At 35.0% G+C, this 18,938-nt stretch overlaps 1 protein-coding gene across 4 annotated transcripts in view; it reads right to left on the bottom strand.

Moving 5' to 3' along the window:
• Positions 1-18,938, bottom strand: part of MLLT10 (myeloid/lymphoid or mixed-lineage leukemia (trithorax homolog, Drosophila); translocated to, 10) — a 207,228-nt gene that overhangs the window by 41,799 nt on the left and 146,491 nt on the right. For all 4 annotated transcript variants that reach the window (XR_827055.1, XM_010859904.1, XM_010859907.1 and 1 more), the window contains exons 12-13: positions 16,923-16,967; positions 16,050-16,082 (exon numbers count right to left, since the gene is read on the bottom strand). Coding sequence is in view for 3 of the 4 variants with exons in the window: in XM_010859904.1 (XP_010858206.1) it covers positions 16,050-16,082; positions 16,923-16,967 (78 nt within the window). In the remaining variant the exon portion in view is untranslated. The remainder of the gene's footprint in view (positions 1-16,049; positions 16,083-16,922; positions 16,968-18,938) is intronic.

The following is an 18,938-nucleotide window of genomic DNA, read 5'->3' as shown; positions in this document are numbered from 1 at the left end:
CCCATCTATTTCCCATGAAGTAATGGGACCAGATGCCATGATCTTAGTTTTCTGAATGCTGAGCTTTAAGCCAACTTTTTCACTCTCCTCTTTCACTTTCATCAAGAGGCTTTTTAGTTCCTCTTCATTTTCTGCCATGAGGGTGGTGTCATCTGCATATTTGAGGTTATTGATATTTCTCCCAGCAATCTTGATTCCAGCTTGTGCTTCTTCCAGCCCACCTTTTCTCATGAGGTACTCTGCATATAAGTTAAATAAGCAGGGTGACAATATACAGCCTTGACGTACTCCTTTTCCTATTTGGAACCAGTCTGTTGTTCCATGTACAGGTCCAACTGTTGCTTCCTTACCTACATATAGGTTTTTCAAGAGGCAGGTCAGGCGGTCTGGTATGCCCATCTCTTTCAGAATTTTCCACAGTTTATTGTGATCCACACAGTCAATGGCTTTGGCATAGTCAATAAAGCAGAAATAGATGTTTTTCTGGAATTCTCTTGCTTTTTCGATGATCCAGCGATGTTGGCAATTCTCTGGTTCCTCTGCCTTTTCTAAAACCAACCTGAACATCTGGAAGTTCATGGTTCGCGTATTGCTGAAGCCTGGCTTGGAGAATTTTGAGCATTACTTTACTAGTGTGTGAGATGAGTGCAACTGTGCAGTAGTTTGAGCATTCTTTGGCTTTGCCTTTCTTTGGGATGGGAATGAAAACTGACCTTTTCCAGAGCTAAATTCTTAAAAACAAGAAAGAAAAAACCAGACCAGGTCCATTAAAAAAGAAAAACCCACAAAGAATTCCTAAAATTTAAAAACACATTCACTAAACAGAAACAATAATAAAGAAATTACGAGTGAACAAAAAGTGCTAAAGAAATTAAATAGATATAGCACACAGAGATTAACAAGTGGAGATTATAAAAGAGAGGGTAAGGAATATGAAAGGTGAAAATCTTAAAAAAGTCCTCAAGAACAGAAAGAATAGGAAGAGTAATAATTTGAGATATAATGGTTACAACTGGGTCCAGAACTGACAATAGACACGAATTCTCTCAATGAAGAAGCACAGAAGATCTTAAACAGGGGTATGCATGGAAAACGGTCTGAAGCTTAGGCACACAAATAGGAAAGGGATTAAAAGAGAGTCTGGGTGTTTTTTCAAGAGGAAAGACTAGAGCATGTTTAGATGTAGATGGTCAAAGATAAGTGATAGTGAAAGAGAGGGTAAAGAAACTAAAATGATAAGGTCTCACTGTCATAAAATGACGGCATAAAAAGGATAGATGAGATCCAGATCACAAGTAAGGATTAGCCTTTGACTGCAAGAAGGACTGGAGAGAAAGAAAAGAAGATGGATACAAATCAAGCACAGTTGCAGAACTGGGTGTTGAGAGATCAAGGTTTTCCTGGGAATAAAAGACAAAGACATCTACTACAGTGGGGACAGGGAAAGGGGAGGAAGAACTAAAATACCATGGCAAAAATTGAGAGGTTCCCAGTGATGTGTACTAGTGTTGCCAAGTAATGTAAATGTTACTCAAGGCTAATATCAGGAACCTAAACACTTAGCTCAGATGAAGTATAAAAATACAGGTAGTCAGGTTAATGAAGGAAAGTACTAAACTAAGAAGAGATAAGACACACCGAAACTGGTATCAATCATAAGCCTAGATGAGAAACATCATGAAGTTCATCACACAGTGATTTATTTTTTAATTTCTTTACCTTAATAAAAAAGAAGGTATAGTAGGAAACAAAAATTGTCCAGTAAAATGAAGATCATAATCTTATTAGATGTGGCAGCTGTTAAAACAATTATTCATTCTTCATGAAAGATTTTTTGTTATTTAAATAAAAACATAAAAATAACAACATTCAATTTTAGAAAGTGAAGACAAGGAAAAAACTACTCTCAAATCTTTAACATAGTTACTATAATTATGTCTAATATTTTATTCTCTATATTTCTGACTCTTCCAACTAGAATCTGAGCACCAAGAAAACAAGAATCATAAGAAATTGACAGTCTTTTACCATAGAGTCATTATTTATGCGTAATAATACACAACTTGTTGTTCTGGGTTTGATGTCTGGGAAAATATATCCTGGATATATCCAGAAAATATATCCAGGATATATTTTCAAGTTATTAGATAAACTTCCTAAATAAAACTCAATGATCAAATCTAGGTGATACTGTAAGAAATAAGGTATAATTTTCACATTCCCAATACTTTCACTTTTCCTCTATGATAAATATCCCTGTAACTCTAGTCTTTTCATATGTTGTACCATTTCCTTAGAAAAGTAATCACTTCTATTTAGTCCTTTGTGATGTCCTTAAGAAGCACTTCATAGTTAAGAGTCCATGTTTTAGAATTCTTTCCTCTCTTGATATTTCTACATTTTCCCTATAATGTGTCCAGATGAGAATTTTTTCTTCACTCTTTTTACTTTGGCACTCCAAGGGCTGTTTCAATCTAAGACCTCATTTTTTTTTTTTTTTAAAGAAAGTTTATCTCCATTATTTCTTCACATTATTTCCTCTTCTACATTCTTTCTCTGCCTTTCTGGGGCTCCTGTTATCTAGATTCTACTTCTATCCTCCTTGTTGTTCAGTCACTCAGTCGAGTTCGAATCTTTGTGACCCCATGAGCTGTGTGTAGCACGCCAGGCTTCCCTGTTCTTTTTTAATTTTTTTATACAGATCCTTTCCATCTTTCTACAGATTTCCTTAATCTGACCTACCTATTAATTATTCTCTTCCTTGGCTTTATGCATTGCTATTTATTCCATATATGGTGTTCTTTATTTTAACCATTATAATCTTCCATACCTAAAATTTCTATCTCTTTTTATAATGTTTTCTTAGTTTAAAATTATTTCCTCTCACATGTTTTATATGTTTATTACACTGCTTTGGTCTCTCTCCATAGTTCCGTTAAGGACTGATCTGGGGAAGGTCAGATTCTTAGGTCTCCTAAATCTTCACACACCTAGAAACAACTTTCAATATGAGCTTTCTAATTTGGAATAAAAATATTAGTTGCTTCTAATACTTTTGGAGCATGATGCATGCTCCACAAGCATCATGAAGAAAAATCTGAGAAGCATAATTCCAAATATTTAGCTGTTATTACATGAATATACTATTCTATCAGGAACAGGTATATACATCAATCCACTCCAAGTAGCTACACTTTAAGCATCAGGTAAAATGTTCCATTCTCTGGATATCTCGTTCCCTCAGATGAAAGTAATTTCCTCTGACCTTGAACTCTTATTATACTATAGATCATTTAAGAAGTTATAACTATTATCTGGAAATTATTTATATACACAGTTCTTTTCCTAAGATTTTATGTTCCCAAAACAAAGGTCCATATAGTCAAATTTTCCAGTATTCACGTATGGATATGAGTTGGACCATAAAGAAAGCAGAGCACCAAAGAACTGATGCCTTCAAATCATGGTGCTGGAGAAGAGAGTCCCCCGGACTGTGAGGAGATCAAATCAGTCAATTCTAAAGGAAATTAACCCTGAATATGCACTGGAAGGACTGATGATGAAGTTTCAATACTTTGACACCTCATGTGAAGAGTCAACTCACTGGAAATGACCCTGATGATGGGAAAGATTGAAGGCAAAAGCAGAAGGGGGAGGCAGAGCATGGAATAGTTAGATAGCATCATCGACTCAATGGATATGAATGTGAGCAAACTCTGGGAGACAGTGAAAGACAGGGAAGCCTGGCATGCTGCAGTTCATGGGGTCACAAACAGTAGGACACAACTTAGCGACTGACAACAATAACAAAGGCAGGACCCACTTGCAGTATATACTTATTTCCCCAAAGCAACTAACCAGGATCTTAGATATAGAAACAATATATACCTGCCAAATGAAAAACAACCAAGACACTCCTGAGAAGGAATGTTTAATACTGCAGATACTCACAGCCTGCAAGATTTGTTTTATTAATATGTACAACTGATGTTTTTAGGAGAGAGAAAAGGATAGAGTAGATGCATACGTTAATTGGTTTAGAGTAGTAGATTCAGAATATACATGCTTATTCTCAACCATTCCAGAAGTAACACATAGATACATTATAGAATCAGAGAATTGTTACAAATCAGAGAATATGGTCTCAGATTCTTCTTTCTCTCAGTGAGAGAGAAGTGTCACAGATGTAGAAAATAGCCTTTAAAAAAATCAAAGACTTAGGTAGGCTTCTAAATCTTGACACGTAAATAGTTTAAGGGATCTTAGAACCCAACATACCATGTCTTAACAAATTCAAACAAATACAATAAGAACACGATCGAGTTCTTCATCCCATCAACCATCCACATTTATGGAGAATTCCTTTCAGTTATCATTTCTGTGACTACAGGTCTCTAATGCTGCTTTATATGGGAAGGCTCCCAAGCTACATTAGGATTATTAATTTAACACTATTATCTGTTTTAGAACCATGCTTGAGTTTGGTACATACCTATGAATTTAAGTTCCTGCTCTGTTAGTATAAAACTGTCAACATTGTCTAAAGAAAGGACACACTTTAATTTTGAATTTTTAATAAACCAATTCCTAAAAACTACCATGACAGACAAGTTGAAAAACTTAAGACTTATGAGAAGGAAAAATCAGTACAGTTAAAGTCAAAACAGGAAGAGGTTAGTAATTATATATTTATTTTTCACTAAAATAAAAAGGTAGCACTCTAAATAAAGGTATTATCAAATAGCAGCATCATTTAAAATAAATTCTTATAAATTCATGTCCATTTATACTAATTCCTTCAATGAGAACTTTTCAGATTCTTTTTCTCTTGTAGTTTCAATGAAATGCTTATACATTTCACTTTGTAAATAAGATGCATACTGCAAATGACTTTTAGCCCCAGTGGCTGATTCACCACTCATATATTAATATCCTTATGTGTTTATCACTTAAAAGTCTTGAACAGCCATCTTTCAGGTACTTACAGAGATCCGCAAAGTAGCCTGGATGCTTTGAGATGGAAAAAGTCTTACTGTTTTATCTGTAATATATATCTTATATTACTTAGCAAGGCTATATAGTAATTAGTTAAATTCCCTCCTCCTCAGGAACAAATACCGAAATCAACAGCAGTATTTGTTGTATCTTGGGGTGTAACAATTTATTGTATAAAAATAACATACCAACTAATTCGGTAAGAAGGAAAAACAAGTCTATTGTGATGAAAAAGAAATTAGATCTAGAATGATCTAGATACACTATTCTCAGTCTCCACACTATTCACACCAACAGCTTCTCCCATCAGCGATGCCTCATTACACATAGTTAATCTCAGATGATTCACAGAGGGACTGGGGAATGGTTCTGTCTGGGAACTACTCATCCCTGTTCTCAGATCTCTACCTCAATCCTGCCTTGAAAGAAGAAGGGGACATTTATGAAGAGAAAAAAAATCTAGTTTCCTACAAATCATTCTGAATAAACCTGAGAAGGCAATGGCACCCCACTCCAGTACTCTTCCCTGGAAAATCCTATGGACGGAGGAGCCTGGTAGGCTGCAGTCCATGGGGTTGCTACAAGTAGGACACGACTGAGCGACTTCCCTTTCACCTTTCACTTTCATGCACTGGAGAAGGAAATGGCAACCCACTCCAGTGTTCTTGCCTGGAGAATCCCAGGGACGGGGGAGCCTGGTGGGCTGCCATCTATGGGGTCACACAGAGTCGGACACAACTGAAGTGACTTAGCAGCAGCAGGATCCTGTTCTTGAGAGAGAATATTCCCCCCAAATCAATTAGCATTCATATTATTCTCAATCCTATAGCAGATATCTATGAATAACTGGTTGACGTTACTTTGTCTCCTCCATCAAATGAGATTTGTTTAATAAGCATGGTTGTGACAAACTATAAGCACCATAATTAAGGGAATTTAAAACCTTAGTAAATGGGGCACTGAAATCAATTACCAATATTACTGTGGTGAAAACAGATCTAAGCTCTTTAGCTACTTTAATCTACTATTTCAAAATTATATTAAAAGTGAGACTTGAAGCTAAACAAATGAAGCAACTCTACTTTTGCAGCACAGAACCAAGTTACTACCCTGACAGAAACAAGATGGCCTAATGCAAAAGCTTAATTTCTCAAGAAAATAAACACATTACAGAAATATATAAAACCTATTCAAGGACTATGTAGCAACTGACAATAATTTATTCATTTAACATTCATGGAGAGTCTACTAGATGATAAGTTAAATACCAGTGAAATAAAGAGTAAAATCCACTGCCTATGCTACATGGCTTTACAGTCTAGTAAGGCAGAAAAACTATAAACAAACAAATAATTAAACCACCTAGAAAGCACTAGAGCAAAATCACGCTTTAAATAGGATGATGAAAATCAGGCTGATGATGTGCTAGGTTTTAACTGGACTATGAAACTAAACTGCAATCCTGTATACACAGTACTTGTTTCATCATTATTTTAAGTATACTTGCCAGATGAAATCTAGAGGTTAAACTTAGACTTCAGTAATATCATAAAATCTAAATTCTATCACTCAAGCTAGCTAGTTCCAAGGTACCACCATGAAACAAAATGTTATGAAATACAAGGCACTTAACTTCACAGACACCTATTTAAAATTTACCCCCCACCTAGCCCCATTGTTTTTTGAGCAAACTCCAGGAGATAGTGAAGGCCAGGGAAGCCTGGCGTGCTACGGTCCATGTGTTGCAGAGTCAGATATGACTTACTGACTGAACAACAATACTGTTGCTCAAAGCCGTCAAATGACTATTTTTTTTGCCTTTCCAAACTGCCTTAAAAGTTTCCAAAATTTACTAAAAGGCTTTTACATTCTGTCTTTCTCCTATCTATTCAATTCTCTTTTTCTGTTAGGACAATAATTTTAATATTATTTCAACTCAACTTTCCTAAATTTCTCTCATCAAACAGAATTCATCCTACTTGAGGCTATTTTTAAAATATATATTTTGGCAAAGTGCTTTCCTAAAAGTAATTTTCTTTGTATTGATGATATTCTTACTTCCTTATCGAAAAATACCAATTTCAAAAGTTTATGGAATATTTTACACATTTTCAAAAAATTCACCATGATTATTAAGTCCTAAGATCTTCTATGAGAAACAGCAAATCAAGAAATACGCTTAAAATTCAAAATGACTATTCAACATACAATATGTCCTTGGTGCTTATACTTTCATTAGTTTTTCAAAGCAAGTCTTACAGAAATAGCAAATTTTAATTTTATAAAGTTCTGTATAACAAGACATTTTGAGATGTATCAATGCTAGAGGGTGAATAAAGTAATCCAGTTTAATGCTTCAGAATCTCAGCATTCTAACAGAAGAGTTTATGGGTTTTTTTTATCCCCCTCCACAAATGTGAGACAAGTATGACTAAGATACAGATTACAGAAACAAAAACAATTGTCTGGAACAGCAGTAGAAACAGAATGAAGAAAGCATTAGACCACTAGGTACACCAGAAGTGCAAGGTGTTTTGGTTTTAGTTAATGTCAACAGACGGGGAAAAAAATTTCAGGAGATAAATCTACGCTTAGTTTTAAATTCTACTTTCTTTAGATAAAAATAGATGGAAGGTCATACCAGCAGATACAACCAAAGTTTAAATCACTGATTTTGCAGAGAGCAGTCTATCAGGAAACTGACTAGGATATACTCATGCCACAAGAAGTAGGAGAGAAAGGTGAGCCTGGAGAGGCAGGTGAGTCCAGGAAAAACTTCTTATGCCTTGTTAAGGACTATGAATTTATCCCATCAACACCAGGATTTAAGTAACACAGTGACATGGTCAAATCTGCATCTTTAAAAAAAGATCTGAGATCAATAATCTAACTTTCTATCTTAAGAAATTAGAAAAAGAGCAAACGAAATTCAAAGTAAGCAGAAGGGGAAAAAAAAGCAGAAATATAATAAAGAACAGGAAAACTATTAAGGAAATTAATGAAACCACAAGTTGGTTTAAAAATACACAAAACTGCTAAATCTCCGGCTAGACTGACAAAGGAAAAGACTCATATTACTATAATCAGGAATAAAAGGGGACTTTACTACACATCTTATGAAAAAAATTTTTTAAAGGATTATAAAGATAATATTATGAATAACTATATGCCAACAAATTTAAAAATCCAGATGAAATGGGCAAATTCTTAGAAACATCCAAAATACAAAAACTGACCCAAGAAGATATAATTTTTCTAAAAAAAAAAACAACAAAAAAAACACACACACAAAACAAATGCCCAATAAAAACATAAAAAGATGCTAATTCATGAGTCGTAAGGGAAATGTAAATCAAAACCAAAATAAGGTACCATTTTACATCCACTTGGATGGCTATGGAAAAAAAAAAAAAAAGGAAGAAGTAGTCTTGGTGAGGAGGTGGTAAAATTGGAACCCTCGTGTACTGCTAATGGAAATGTAAAATGGTACAGCTGCTGTGGGAAAGAGTTTGGTAGTTCCTCAAAAAGTCACCATAATGAACCAGCAATTCTACCCTACAAACACACACAAGACAAATAAAATTAAACCAATATGTTCACACAAATACTTATGTGAAAGTTGAGAGCAGAATCAGTCATACTATTCAAGAAGTGGAAACAACCAAATGTCCATCAACGGATGACTGGATAAACCAAATATGGTATATATCCATATAATGTGTATCATCCAACCATTAGAAAACAAACAAAAAAGAATGAAGTGTTGATATGTGCTATAATGTAGATAAACCTTTTGTTTAAACATAAAAAACATTAAATCAAGTAAAAGGAACCAAACACAAATTCCCTCTATGTGTAATGCCAAAAATAGGCAAATCTATAGAGACAGAACCCAAACTGAGGGACAGATTTCTCTGGTGGCTCAGTGGTGAAGAATCCGCCTGCCAAGGGGGCTTGATCCCTGGGTTGGGAAGATACCCTGGAGAAGGCAATGGCAATCCATGCCAGTATTCTTGCCTGGAGAATCCCATAGACAGAGGAGTGAGCAGGCTACAGTCCATGGGGTTGCAAAGAGTCGGAGACACTTACAGAGACAGAAAATAGATTATTGATTGCCAGGATACAGAGGGGGAAGACAATATACTGGGATTAAGAGATTTATTCTGGTACTGATCACATTGTGAATATGGTTGCCCCTCAAACAATATGAATTTGAACTGCATGGGTCCACCTACATGTGAATTTTTTTCAGTAGCAAATACTGCAGTACTACACGATCCTTGGCCGAATTCATGGATGTGAAAATAACTATAGGAAAGAAATCTGTATATGCAGGGCCAACTATAAATTATATGCAAAAATTTTACATGTGAGGAGTGTTAGGGCCCCTAACTCTTGAGATATTCAAGGGCCAACTGTATACCAAAAACATATACTATATACTATAAATGGTTAAAATTGTAACTTTCATATTAAATAAGTTTTATCTCACTAAAGATGCTGGGGGAAAAAATAAGATACTGAAGAAGTAGACCAAAAGTCATTTACTCCAAAAAAGGATCAAAGTAGGAAAAAGAAATAAGGGAGTATAATTTTACACATACATGCAAAACAACTAAGCAAAGGAATTATAAACAAAATGCAACGTAGTTGTTAACCATGGGGAATGCAATGGTGAAGAGTATTCAACCGTGCTGGTAACATGCTATCTCTTAAATTGGCAGTAAACTCCTGAGTGCTCAAGTTGAAAAAGGATCTATGAAAATAAGGCAAAATATTAACAGGTGTTGTATCTGTAATAAATTCATAATGTCTGTACTTTTCTATAAATGTGAAATATTTTATAAATTTATTAAAAAGATAAAGGAGAATGATATAATGGAATACAAACAGCTTCAAAACAGAGTGACCAACAATATCTCTGCAATGAAATCAAGTAAGATAAAAACTCGACTCTCTCATGGAATTGGCAATCAGAACAGGTTACCAGTAATTTGAGAGAGAAAAGTTAACAAAAAAGGTACAAAGCCAAAATTATTCAACAAATACATGTACTAGCAAAGTCTAACCTCGGAAATGACTTAAGCAACACCTTCTTAAAGTACACTAGAATAACTGTAAGCAAATATGGTATGCAGAATACTACCCTCCCCCCACAAAAGTACCCATGCCTTAATGTCCACAACCTATGAATGTGTTACCTTAAATGGCACGAGACTACACAAATGTATGTAACTTAAGGACCCAGAGAAGCAGAACTGTCTGGGTCGACCCCACATAACCAGAGTCCTCACAAAGTGTATCTGAGAACCAGACAGACTGAAACATGAGAGACTCCCCCCAAAATTGATGGCTCTGAAGACAGAGATCTCAGGGTAAGGAGAGCAGGCACTCCTCCAAAGCTGGAAAACATAAGGAAACAGATCTTCCTATACAGATTTGAAAAAGGAACAAAGCCTGCCCACACCTTAACAGACCCAGTAAGGTTCATGTCAGACTTCTACAGAACTATAATAAATGTGCATTTTTTTCAGTTTCTGACAATTTTTTAGAACAACCACAGAAAACAAATATAAGAATAAAATGGAATGTAAATTCTTTTTCTTTCCTCCTCTGGTGACAAGTCTCAAGCTTTTTATTGCTTGATGTTCAATATAATGAAGAAGAAAAAATTTTAAAGCTAACATTTGACACCTCATATCCATTAGGAGGGTTACTATTAAAAAAAAGCAAGAAAACAAGTGTTGGCAAGGATATTAAGAAATTGGAACCCTGAACGCTTTTGGTGGGAATGTAAAGTGTGCAGCAACTATGGAAAACGGTATAATAGCTTCTCAAAAATTAAAAATATAACTATGTAAAAAATAAATAAGCCACAAAGATCTATTATACAGCACAGGAAGTATAGCCAATAATGTATTAATAACTTTAATGGGGTATAACCTATAAACATTCTGAATCACTGTTGTATACCTAAAACTAACAAAATGTTGTAAATTTAAACAAGTATCGCAAATACTTAAATTTTTTAAAATTAAAAACATATAACTATCATAAGCTCCAGCAAGTGCACTTCTGGGTAAAATGAGATACCAAGACTTTTGAACAGCCACATTCAAAGCAGCTTATTCACAATAGCCAAAAGGTGGATGCAACCCAAATATACCTTAACAGATAAATGGATAAGAAGTGGTATGTTCATATGATGCAGTATTAATATTATTCAGCCTCAAAAAGGAAGGAAATTCCAATACATGCTATAACATGGATAAATCTTGAGGATATGAGCCTGAGTGAAATAAGTCAGTCACAAAAAAGATAAATATTATATGATTCTATTCACATAAGGTATCTAGAGTAGTCAAATTCATACACAGTAAAATGGTGGTTGTCAGGGTCTGAGGAGGCAGGGAATGGGGAGCTACGGTTTTATCACTATAGTTTCAGTTTTTGTAACACTGAAAAATTCTGGAGATTGCTTGTACAATACTGTGAATGTATTTAACACTAACTGTACAATTGAAAAAGGTTAAAATGGAAAATTTTGTATTATGTGTATTTTACTACACTTTAAAAAAAGAGACTTGAAAAAAAAACACAAACATATGGATATTTCCAACTAAATCCAAACAACTCTCCTTCAATCCTCCATAGGCTAAATATCAATTCACTAGGTGCCAATTCTACACTTATCTTTACAACTGAAAATATAAGTCCAGAGTAATTCCATAAGGGAAAAAACGACATCAATTTGGAAGGGAAAAAAATAAAACTATCGCTATTTGCAGATGGTATGCTGCTATACACTACATTAAGTCCCCTACTATGAACTTTCAAGTTGTAAACTTTCAAAAATGCAAATATGCATTCATATTTGCATGCATGTAAGTTAGTTCACATGTCTGGCATGAACTACTGTACTTTCCAAGGTAAAGTACTCTAAGATTAAAAATTTTTTATTTTTGTGTTTGCTTGTTATTTGTGTGAATTATAAACCTATTACAGCACAGTACTATGTAGCAGACTGTGGTAGTTGGGTACCTAGGCTCACTTTCTTGGGACTTATAAACACACTTAAACTTATAAATGTACTCACAGAATGGAACTTGTTTAGATGTAGGGGACTTACTGTATAGAAAGCTCTAGATACTTCACCACAAAAATGTTAAAATGAATAAACAAGTTCAATAATGCTGCAGGATATAAAATTAACATACAAAATCAGTCACATTTCTATACACTGATAACAAACTAAACAATAAAACAACCCCACTAACAACTGCATCATAAAGAATAAAATACCCAGGAACAAATTAAATCAAGGAGGTGAAAGATCTCTACACTGAAAAATAAAAGGCATTAATGAAAGAAATCAAAGGCACAAATAATGGAAAGATATTCCATATTTATGAACTGGAAGAATTAATGTTAAAATGTCCATACTACCCAAAGCAAGCTACAGACTCCATGTAATCCATATCAAGATTCCAATGGTATTTTTCACAGAAATAGAAGAAAAAAAAAAAATTAAATTTGTATGGAACCACAAAAGGCCCCAAACAGCAAAAGCAATGAGAAAGAACAAACCTGGAAGCATCATGTACCCTGATTTCAACTATATTACAAAACTATAGTAATCAAAGCAGTACGGTATTGGCATAAAAACAGATATACAGATCAGTGCAACAGAACAGGGAGCCCAGAAATAAACCCAAGCATATATGGTCAAGCTGTGACAAAAGAACCAAGAACATAAAATGGGGAAAGGACAGTCTTTGCAATGAATGGCACTGGGACAACTGGACATCCATATGCAAAAAGATGAACCTGGATTTTATAGTCTACACAAAACCCAACTAAAAATGGATTAAAGACTTGAATGTAAGACTTGAAACCATAAAAGTCCTAGAAGAAAACACAGGTGATAAGCTCCTTGATACTGGTCTTGACTATGATTTTTGGATTTGATAACCAGGATCAGCACTCCTAACCCCAGTTGTTTCAGTTGTTCAAGGGTCACCTATATCTGATAAAGGGATAATATCCAAAATACGTAAACAACTCCTACCACTCAAAAGACAAAAAATATCCGACTAAAAAATGGGCAGAGGATCTGAAAACATGTTTTTTCAAGGACAAACAGATGGCCAAGAGACACATGAAAAGATGCTCAACACTGCTAATCAACAGGGAAATGCAAATCAAAACCACAATGAGGTATCACATCACATCTGTTAGAATGGCCATTATCAAAAATATAAGAATTAAGTATTAGTGAAAATGTGGAGAAATGGGAACCTGTGTTGTAAGAATATAAACTGGTGAAGCTACTATGGAAAACTGTTTGGAGGTTCTTTTTAAAAAAACAAAACAAAGGCCTAACATGGATCCATTTCTGGGCATTTATTCAAAGACAAAAACACTTAATCCAGAAAAGTATGTGTACCCCCCCATGTCCACTGCAGCATTACTTACAAAACCCAAGACATGGAAACAACCTAAATGTGCATCAGTAGATGGGGTGGAATGGGTAATGGGGGTCAAAAGGTACAAACTTCCAGTTATAAAATAACCCAAGATTTTAAAGAAAATCTGTGTTTACTGTATTACTCCATGACATTAACTTCATGCACCATGCAGAGAAACATGACAATTGCCCCATTAAATTAATATAACCAGTATTTTGTCAGTTACTAATGGCAAAGGATTTCTGTGGCACCCTGACACTATTTACTTTTTTAAACCCCGTGTAGTCAAAGCTATGGTTTTTCCAGTAGTCATGTATGAACGTGAGAGTTGCACTATAAAGAAAGCTGAGCACCAAAGAATTGATGCTTTTGAACTGTGGTGTTGGAGAAGACTCTTGAAAGTCCCTTGGACCGCAAGGAGTGAGTGAGTGAGTGAGTGAGTGAAGTCGCTCAGTCGTGTCCGACTCTTTGCAACCCCATGGACTGTAGCCTACCAGGCTCCTCTGTCCATGGGATTCTCCAGGCAAGAATACTGGAGTGGGTTGCCATTTCCTTCTCCAGGGGATCTTCCAGACCCAGGGATCGAACCCAGGTTTCCCGCATTGCAGGCAGACACTTTAACCTCTGAGCCACCAGGGAAGCCCCTGGACTGCAAGGGAGATTCAACCAGTTCATCCTAAAGGAAATCAGTCCTGAATATTCATTGCAAGGACTGATGCTAAAGCTGAAACTCCAATACTATGGCCACCTGACATGAAGAACTGACTCATTAGAAAAGACCCTGATACTGGGAAAGATTGAAGGCAGGAGGAGAAGGTGACGACAGAGGATGAGATGGTTGGGTGGCATCACTGGCTTGATGGACATGAGTTTGAGTAAACTCCGGGAGTTGGTATGGACAGGAACTCTGGCGTGCTGCAGTCCATGGGGTTGCAAAGAGTCAGACACGACTGAGCGAGTGAACTGAACTGATACTCTTCAAATTTTCACAATACTTCTAGAATAAATTAATAATATTAATTATTAATTATATTAATTACTAATATTCCAGAATTTAAAAAACAAGTCTAAATTTATGTATGCAAACTGAAAATGATGTTTTTATACTTTCCTATCAAAGAACGTTAACATATTTACTTTACTCTAAAGAATGCTGCTAATCCCCTTTCCTCTGGATACAAATGTTCAAGAATTCCTTTTTATCTGGAGTATTTATTCTAAGAGCTCACAATTCCAAGTTACACAGGAAAGCAGGAGTTATCTTTTAAATGCACCCATCAATATAATGCTCATTATGGGTTCCCCATCCCAACCACTTCCACCCTCAAATCAACAGTGTCTTTCTTTATTCACCATGTAAGTCTCTTGCTGGCTATACATTTGTAAACATCTTACAATTTAATCCAAATACAATGCAAATCAATGGCAAATTCAACTACATTAGCAAAACTTTATCTTCATGAAGTTAATGAAAATGTGCTGGGAAAACTGCCTGGAATCATACAAACAGTACTGAACAAATAAGTTTGTCAGTTAATGACTAAAAATGAAAATCAACAAAAGGTGACAGTAGATTCAAGAGGTTTATTTTTTTGAACATCAAAAAATTAAGGTTCTTGGAACTGAAGAAACTCAACCATTTTTGCAAAATTTTATCTTAAAAGTAAAAAAAACCTAATGATAGCATTTGCCTTAATATTCTGATTTCAGAACCTAATCCTATAAAAGATTCAAGTCTCCTATAAAAATACTGGTCCCAAATTGGGTATAATCTAAAAGACTTTTTTTTTTTAAGTTGCTTAGTTATGTCCGACTCTTTGTGACCCCATGGACTATACAGTCCATGGAATTCTCCAGGCCAGGATACTGGAGTAGGTTGTTCCCTCTCCAGGGTATCTTCCCAACCCAGGTCTCCAGGGGATCGGCAGCGGATCATTCCCAATCCAGGTCTCCCATATTGCAGGCAGATTCTTTACCAGTTGAGCCATGAGGGAAGCCCAAGAATAGTGGACAGGGTAGCTTATCCCTTTTCGAGGAATAGTCCCAACCCAGGAATTGAACCGGGGTCTCCTGTACTGCAGGTGGATTCTTTACCAGCTGAGGTACCAGGGAAGCCCACTTATCTTTTGTTTAATCACTCAATGAAACAAGAGAAGTATAATAACAAAAGTATTACGTTTTTAATCCTAAAATAAAATTCACATTCACAGTTGCAAAACAGCAGTTAATTCCTAAAGAAGAAACCAATAATCAACTGCACTGGTAAGAGTTCAAAAGAACCGGGGGCGGGGGTGGGGGGAGTGGGAGAAACATTTGCAAAACTAGAAAAAAGACTTTAATAAAGGAAGAACAACACTATCACCATTTTGCCTTACAAAGAGACAGTAAAAGCCAAACTGATGAACGAAGTTGACCTATTATCTTCCTATAGGCAATCTACAAAAAGTTTCACTATGGTGCTGAACAATTGATTCAGAGCTAGGTTTCATTTCATCAATAGAACATGCAAGCTTTCAATTGGGATTCTCGACAAAAGGCAACCTTTGTAATAAATGAACCACCAGAGAAGATTCTAATAAAACTTACCATTGTGTATTGCATTCAGCAACTCTGAGAAAGCTTTTAAGTAAGGAAAAAAGGACTTCAGGTTAAGATCATTCTCAAACACACAAAAGAAATACACAGGTATAGACTGAATCAGTATAATAAAATCTCAATAAGTCTATCATGTATCATTACTTAAATCATTACAAGCTTGGCTCAGTTTTCACACAGTATGAATTTCTAGATATTGCATTTCATTTGCCAATATATTATCTACTAATTTGTATGCCAGATATAGTCATAATGATGATAAATTTCCTTAGTAATAAATATATGTAAAGCTACTTTTAAAAAGACATTTAGTAGTCTAATGTCTTTCTTGCTGAATGTCAGTTAACAATAAGATACAATTCTATATAGGTAAATCCACCTTTGGTCACACTGAACAATATTTATCATTAAAAAAAAAAAAAACCTCATTTTAACATCTAACCTAATCAAACATTCTCATTTCCTAGACTTTAGAACAACAGTCTCAACATATGAAGTGGTCTAAGCAAAAAACGCTATCTAATGCCAATATACATACATGAACATTAAGATTAGTGAAAACCAAAATATTGAAAATATTACTTCACTAGGGAACAAAAGTCACAATTTCGCAACAGAAGCACCATATTAAAAGGCCAGTAATCAACAAAATTTGGTCTCAGTTTCACTGTAATATGGATTCTGAACACAGGACAGACAAAACAGCAAGTTAATCTATCACTGTAGGAGAAACCTACATAATTAAGAACCAACTGCATTTTAGAAAATTAAAACTTAAGGGTTCAGAGGTGGTGTAATATACTAGAAAAAGCACTAGAGTAGAAGTCAAAAAGCCTGGGTTACCAACCCAGTTCGACAACTTACTAGTTGTTGGACAAGCTCCATCATGCCGATACTGCATGGAAATTTCTGTTGGGAGGGAGGAGAAAGGAAATCAGCAAAGAAGTTGCCAGTGACTTAAGGGTAGAAAAGAAAGGGGCCAGAAAAACAGGAAAACATTCATCCCAAGTCTAACTGAGAAAGGCAAATAGAACTGTGTGAACAGAAATTATAAGCCAGTAATTGGGATGTCAGGGGTACAAGGACCAAACAGAATGTAATTCTCACAATCTTAACAAGACAGTGTAGAAATATGTGTGCATGCGTATGTGGGCAAAGAATGAGGAAAAGACATAAGGGCTTACAAATGAATCTGTATAACAAATGTTTTAAGAATAAACAGATACACTACTATGAGGAAGTATAGTTAGGCAATGTGATGAATTTTATATAATTAGATAATTTTATATAATTAGATGAGAACAATGTATCAAAAATATCTGAATGCTGTATTCAATTAGAAACTGTAATTTAAGTATGAAAATTTAGTTTATATCTGAGCAGAAATCCATTATGACTGTTATGTAAGTTTTATATAACTTACAGTTACGTAAAACTCATTAAACCACACTCAGCTTATTCTCTTGTACCTTTCATTTTTGATGATTATAATGAACAAGCAATTACTTTTATTCCTTTACTCCTCCCTTATGAAGAGAACTAGCAGAGGGTGACATGAGGCAATAAAGCACTGCTAAAAGGAAAATCTGCTCAGAAATCAGGAGTAAATTTCCGTATGATATTCCACATGAAAAAATAATTGATAAAGCCAGGACTAAGGGAAAGCTGTGACTCAAAAGATCTGGTCTACTAATCTGGAAACAACTGTTATTCACATGTGGCCACCACCTCTGGCCAGTTATTTTTAAAGAAGGGATAACTGGGAATTCTCTGGATATTATGTTAACCAAAAACATGACCTGTAGGAACCATGTGTACCAGAGAGCCTTCCAGGCAACCATCATTCACGCATCTACCTCAAAAGTCAAGTCTAATCATGAGCCCACTCTGAATAATTTGAAATTAAAAAGTAAGACAAAGCAATCACTGTAATGTTAAAGAAACTGATATGAGATACAGTTTAAAGATTAATCACTTAGGCCAGTTTAGTTTAAGTCCTTTCCAAATAACCCAAAAAGATGAGCCATTGTGGGAGAATTTGCCGCCTTAATGCTTCATTAACAAATGCAATACAAGTGAGATTTTAAAAGGCAACTGAAGAGATAGACATGCTATGTTCTAGAGAAATGGTATTTGCTTGGAATGGTGCTAAAAATAATCAAAGGACCTTGTGCAGAAAGATTTTGTCAATGGGAAATAAACTGGAATCTGGCTACTCTGGCTTTTGATCTAATATTTTTATAGAAAGATAGCCGTAACATAGGGCCAGAAATTTTCATGTCATCAAAGACCCCAAAATATCAGGATTTTCTAAGAAAACAGATTCCAAGGTATTCACTAGTCTTAGCCGTATCCAATATCTTCTTCATTTATAATCCAATATAATCAATGTATACAAAATCATTAACCTAAGTCATTAAGATAGATGTGAATTATGTTCACTAACTGTATCTACTCCTTGGTTTACAGTACTGCATTACTAACTCTACTCTTATGAGTTTATTATAATAATACTTTATATCTTTATGATTCCCTTATTTGCTTACAGAACCAGTCTATTTTTTAATTAAAATATTTTATCAGAAAAAGACTTCTAAGTTTTACTTTACCAATATAAGTAGGTATGACATAAATAGGATCCCTTTCAAAGTTACATGGGCTCAAGTCAAACTTTCATAAACTTCATATTTCAGTAGAAACCAGAAGAAACTTCTAGAGGTGATCTATTCATATTACTAACTTATCTTTGTGATATCTTTTAAGAGTTTAAGAATAAGTATATAGCATCACAACAAAATGACTGCCTTTCCATAATCTCTTTTTACAGCATTTATTACCACTAAAGAATTAACATCACTGAAAGATTTCAGGTATCTTAAC

Source organism: Bison bison, unplaced genomic scaffold, assembly GCF_000754665.1.
Source record: "Bison bison bison isolate TAMUID 2011002044 unplaced genomic scaffold, Bison_UMD1.0 scf7180017864461, whole genome shotgun sequence".
Classification (NCBI taxonomy): domain Eukaryota; kingdom Metazoa; phylum Chordata; class Mammalia; order Artiodactyla; family Bovidae; genus Bison; species Bison bison.
This window is presented reverse-complemented; position numbering and strand designations above follow the sequence as displayed.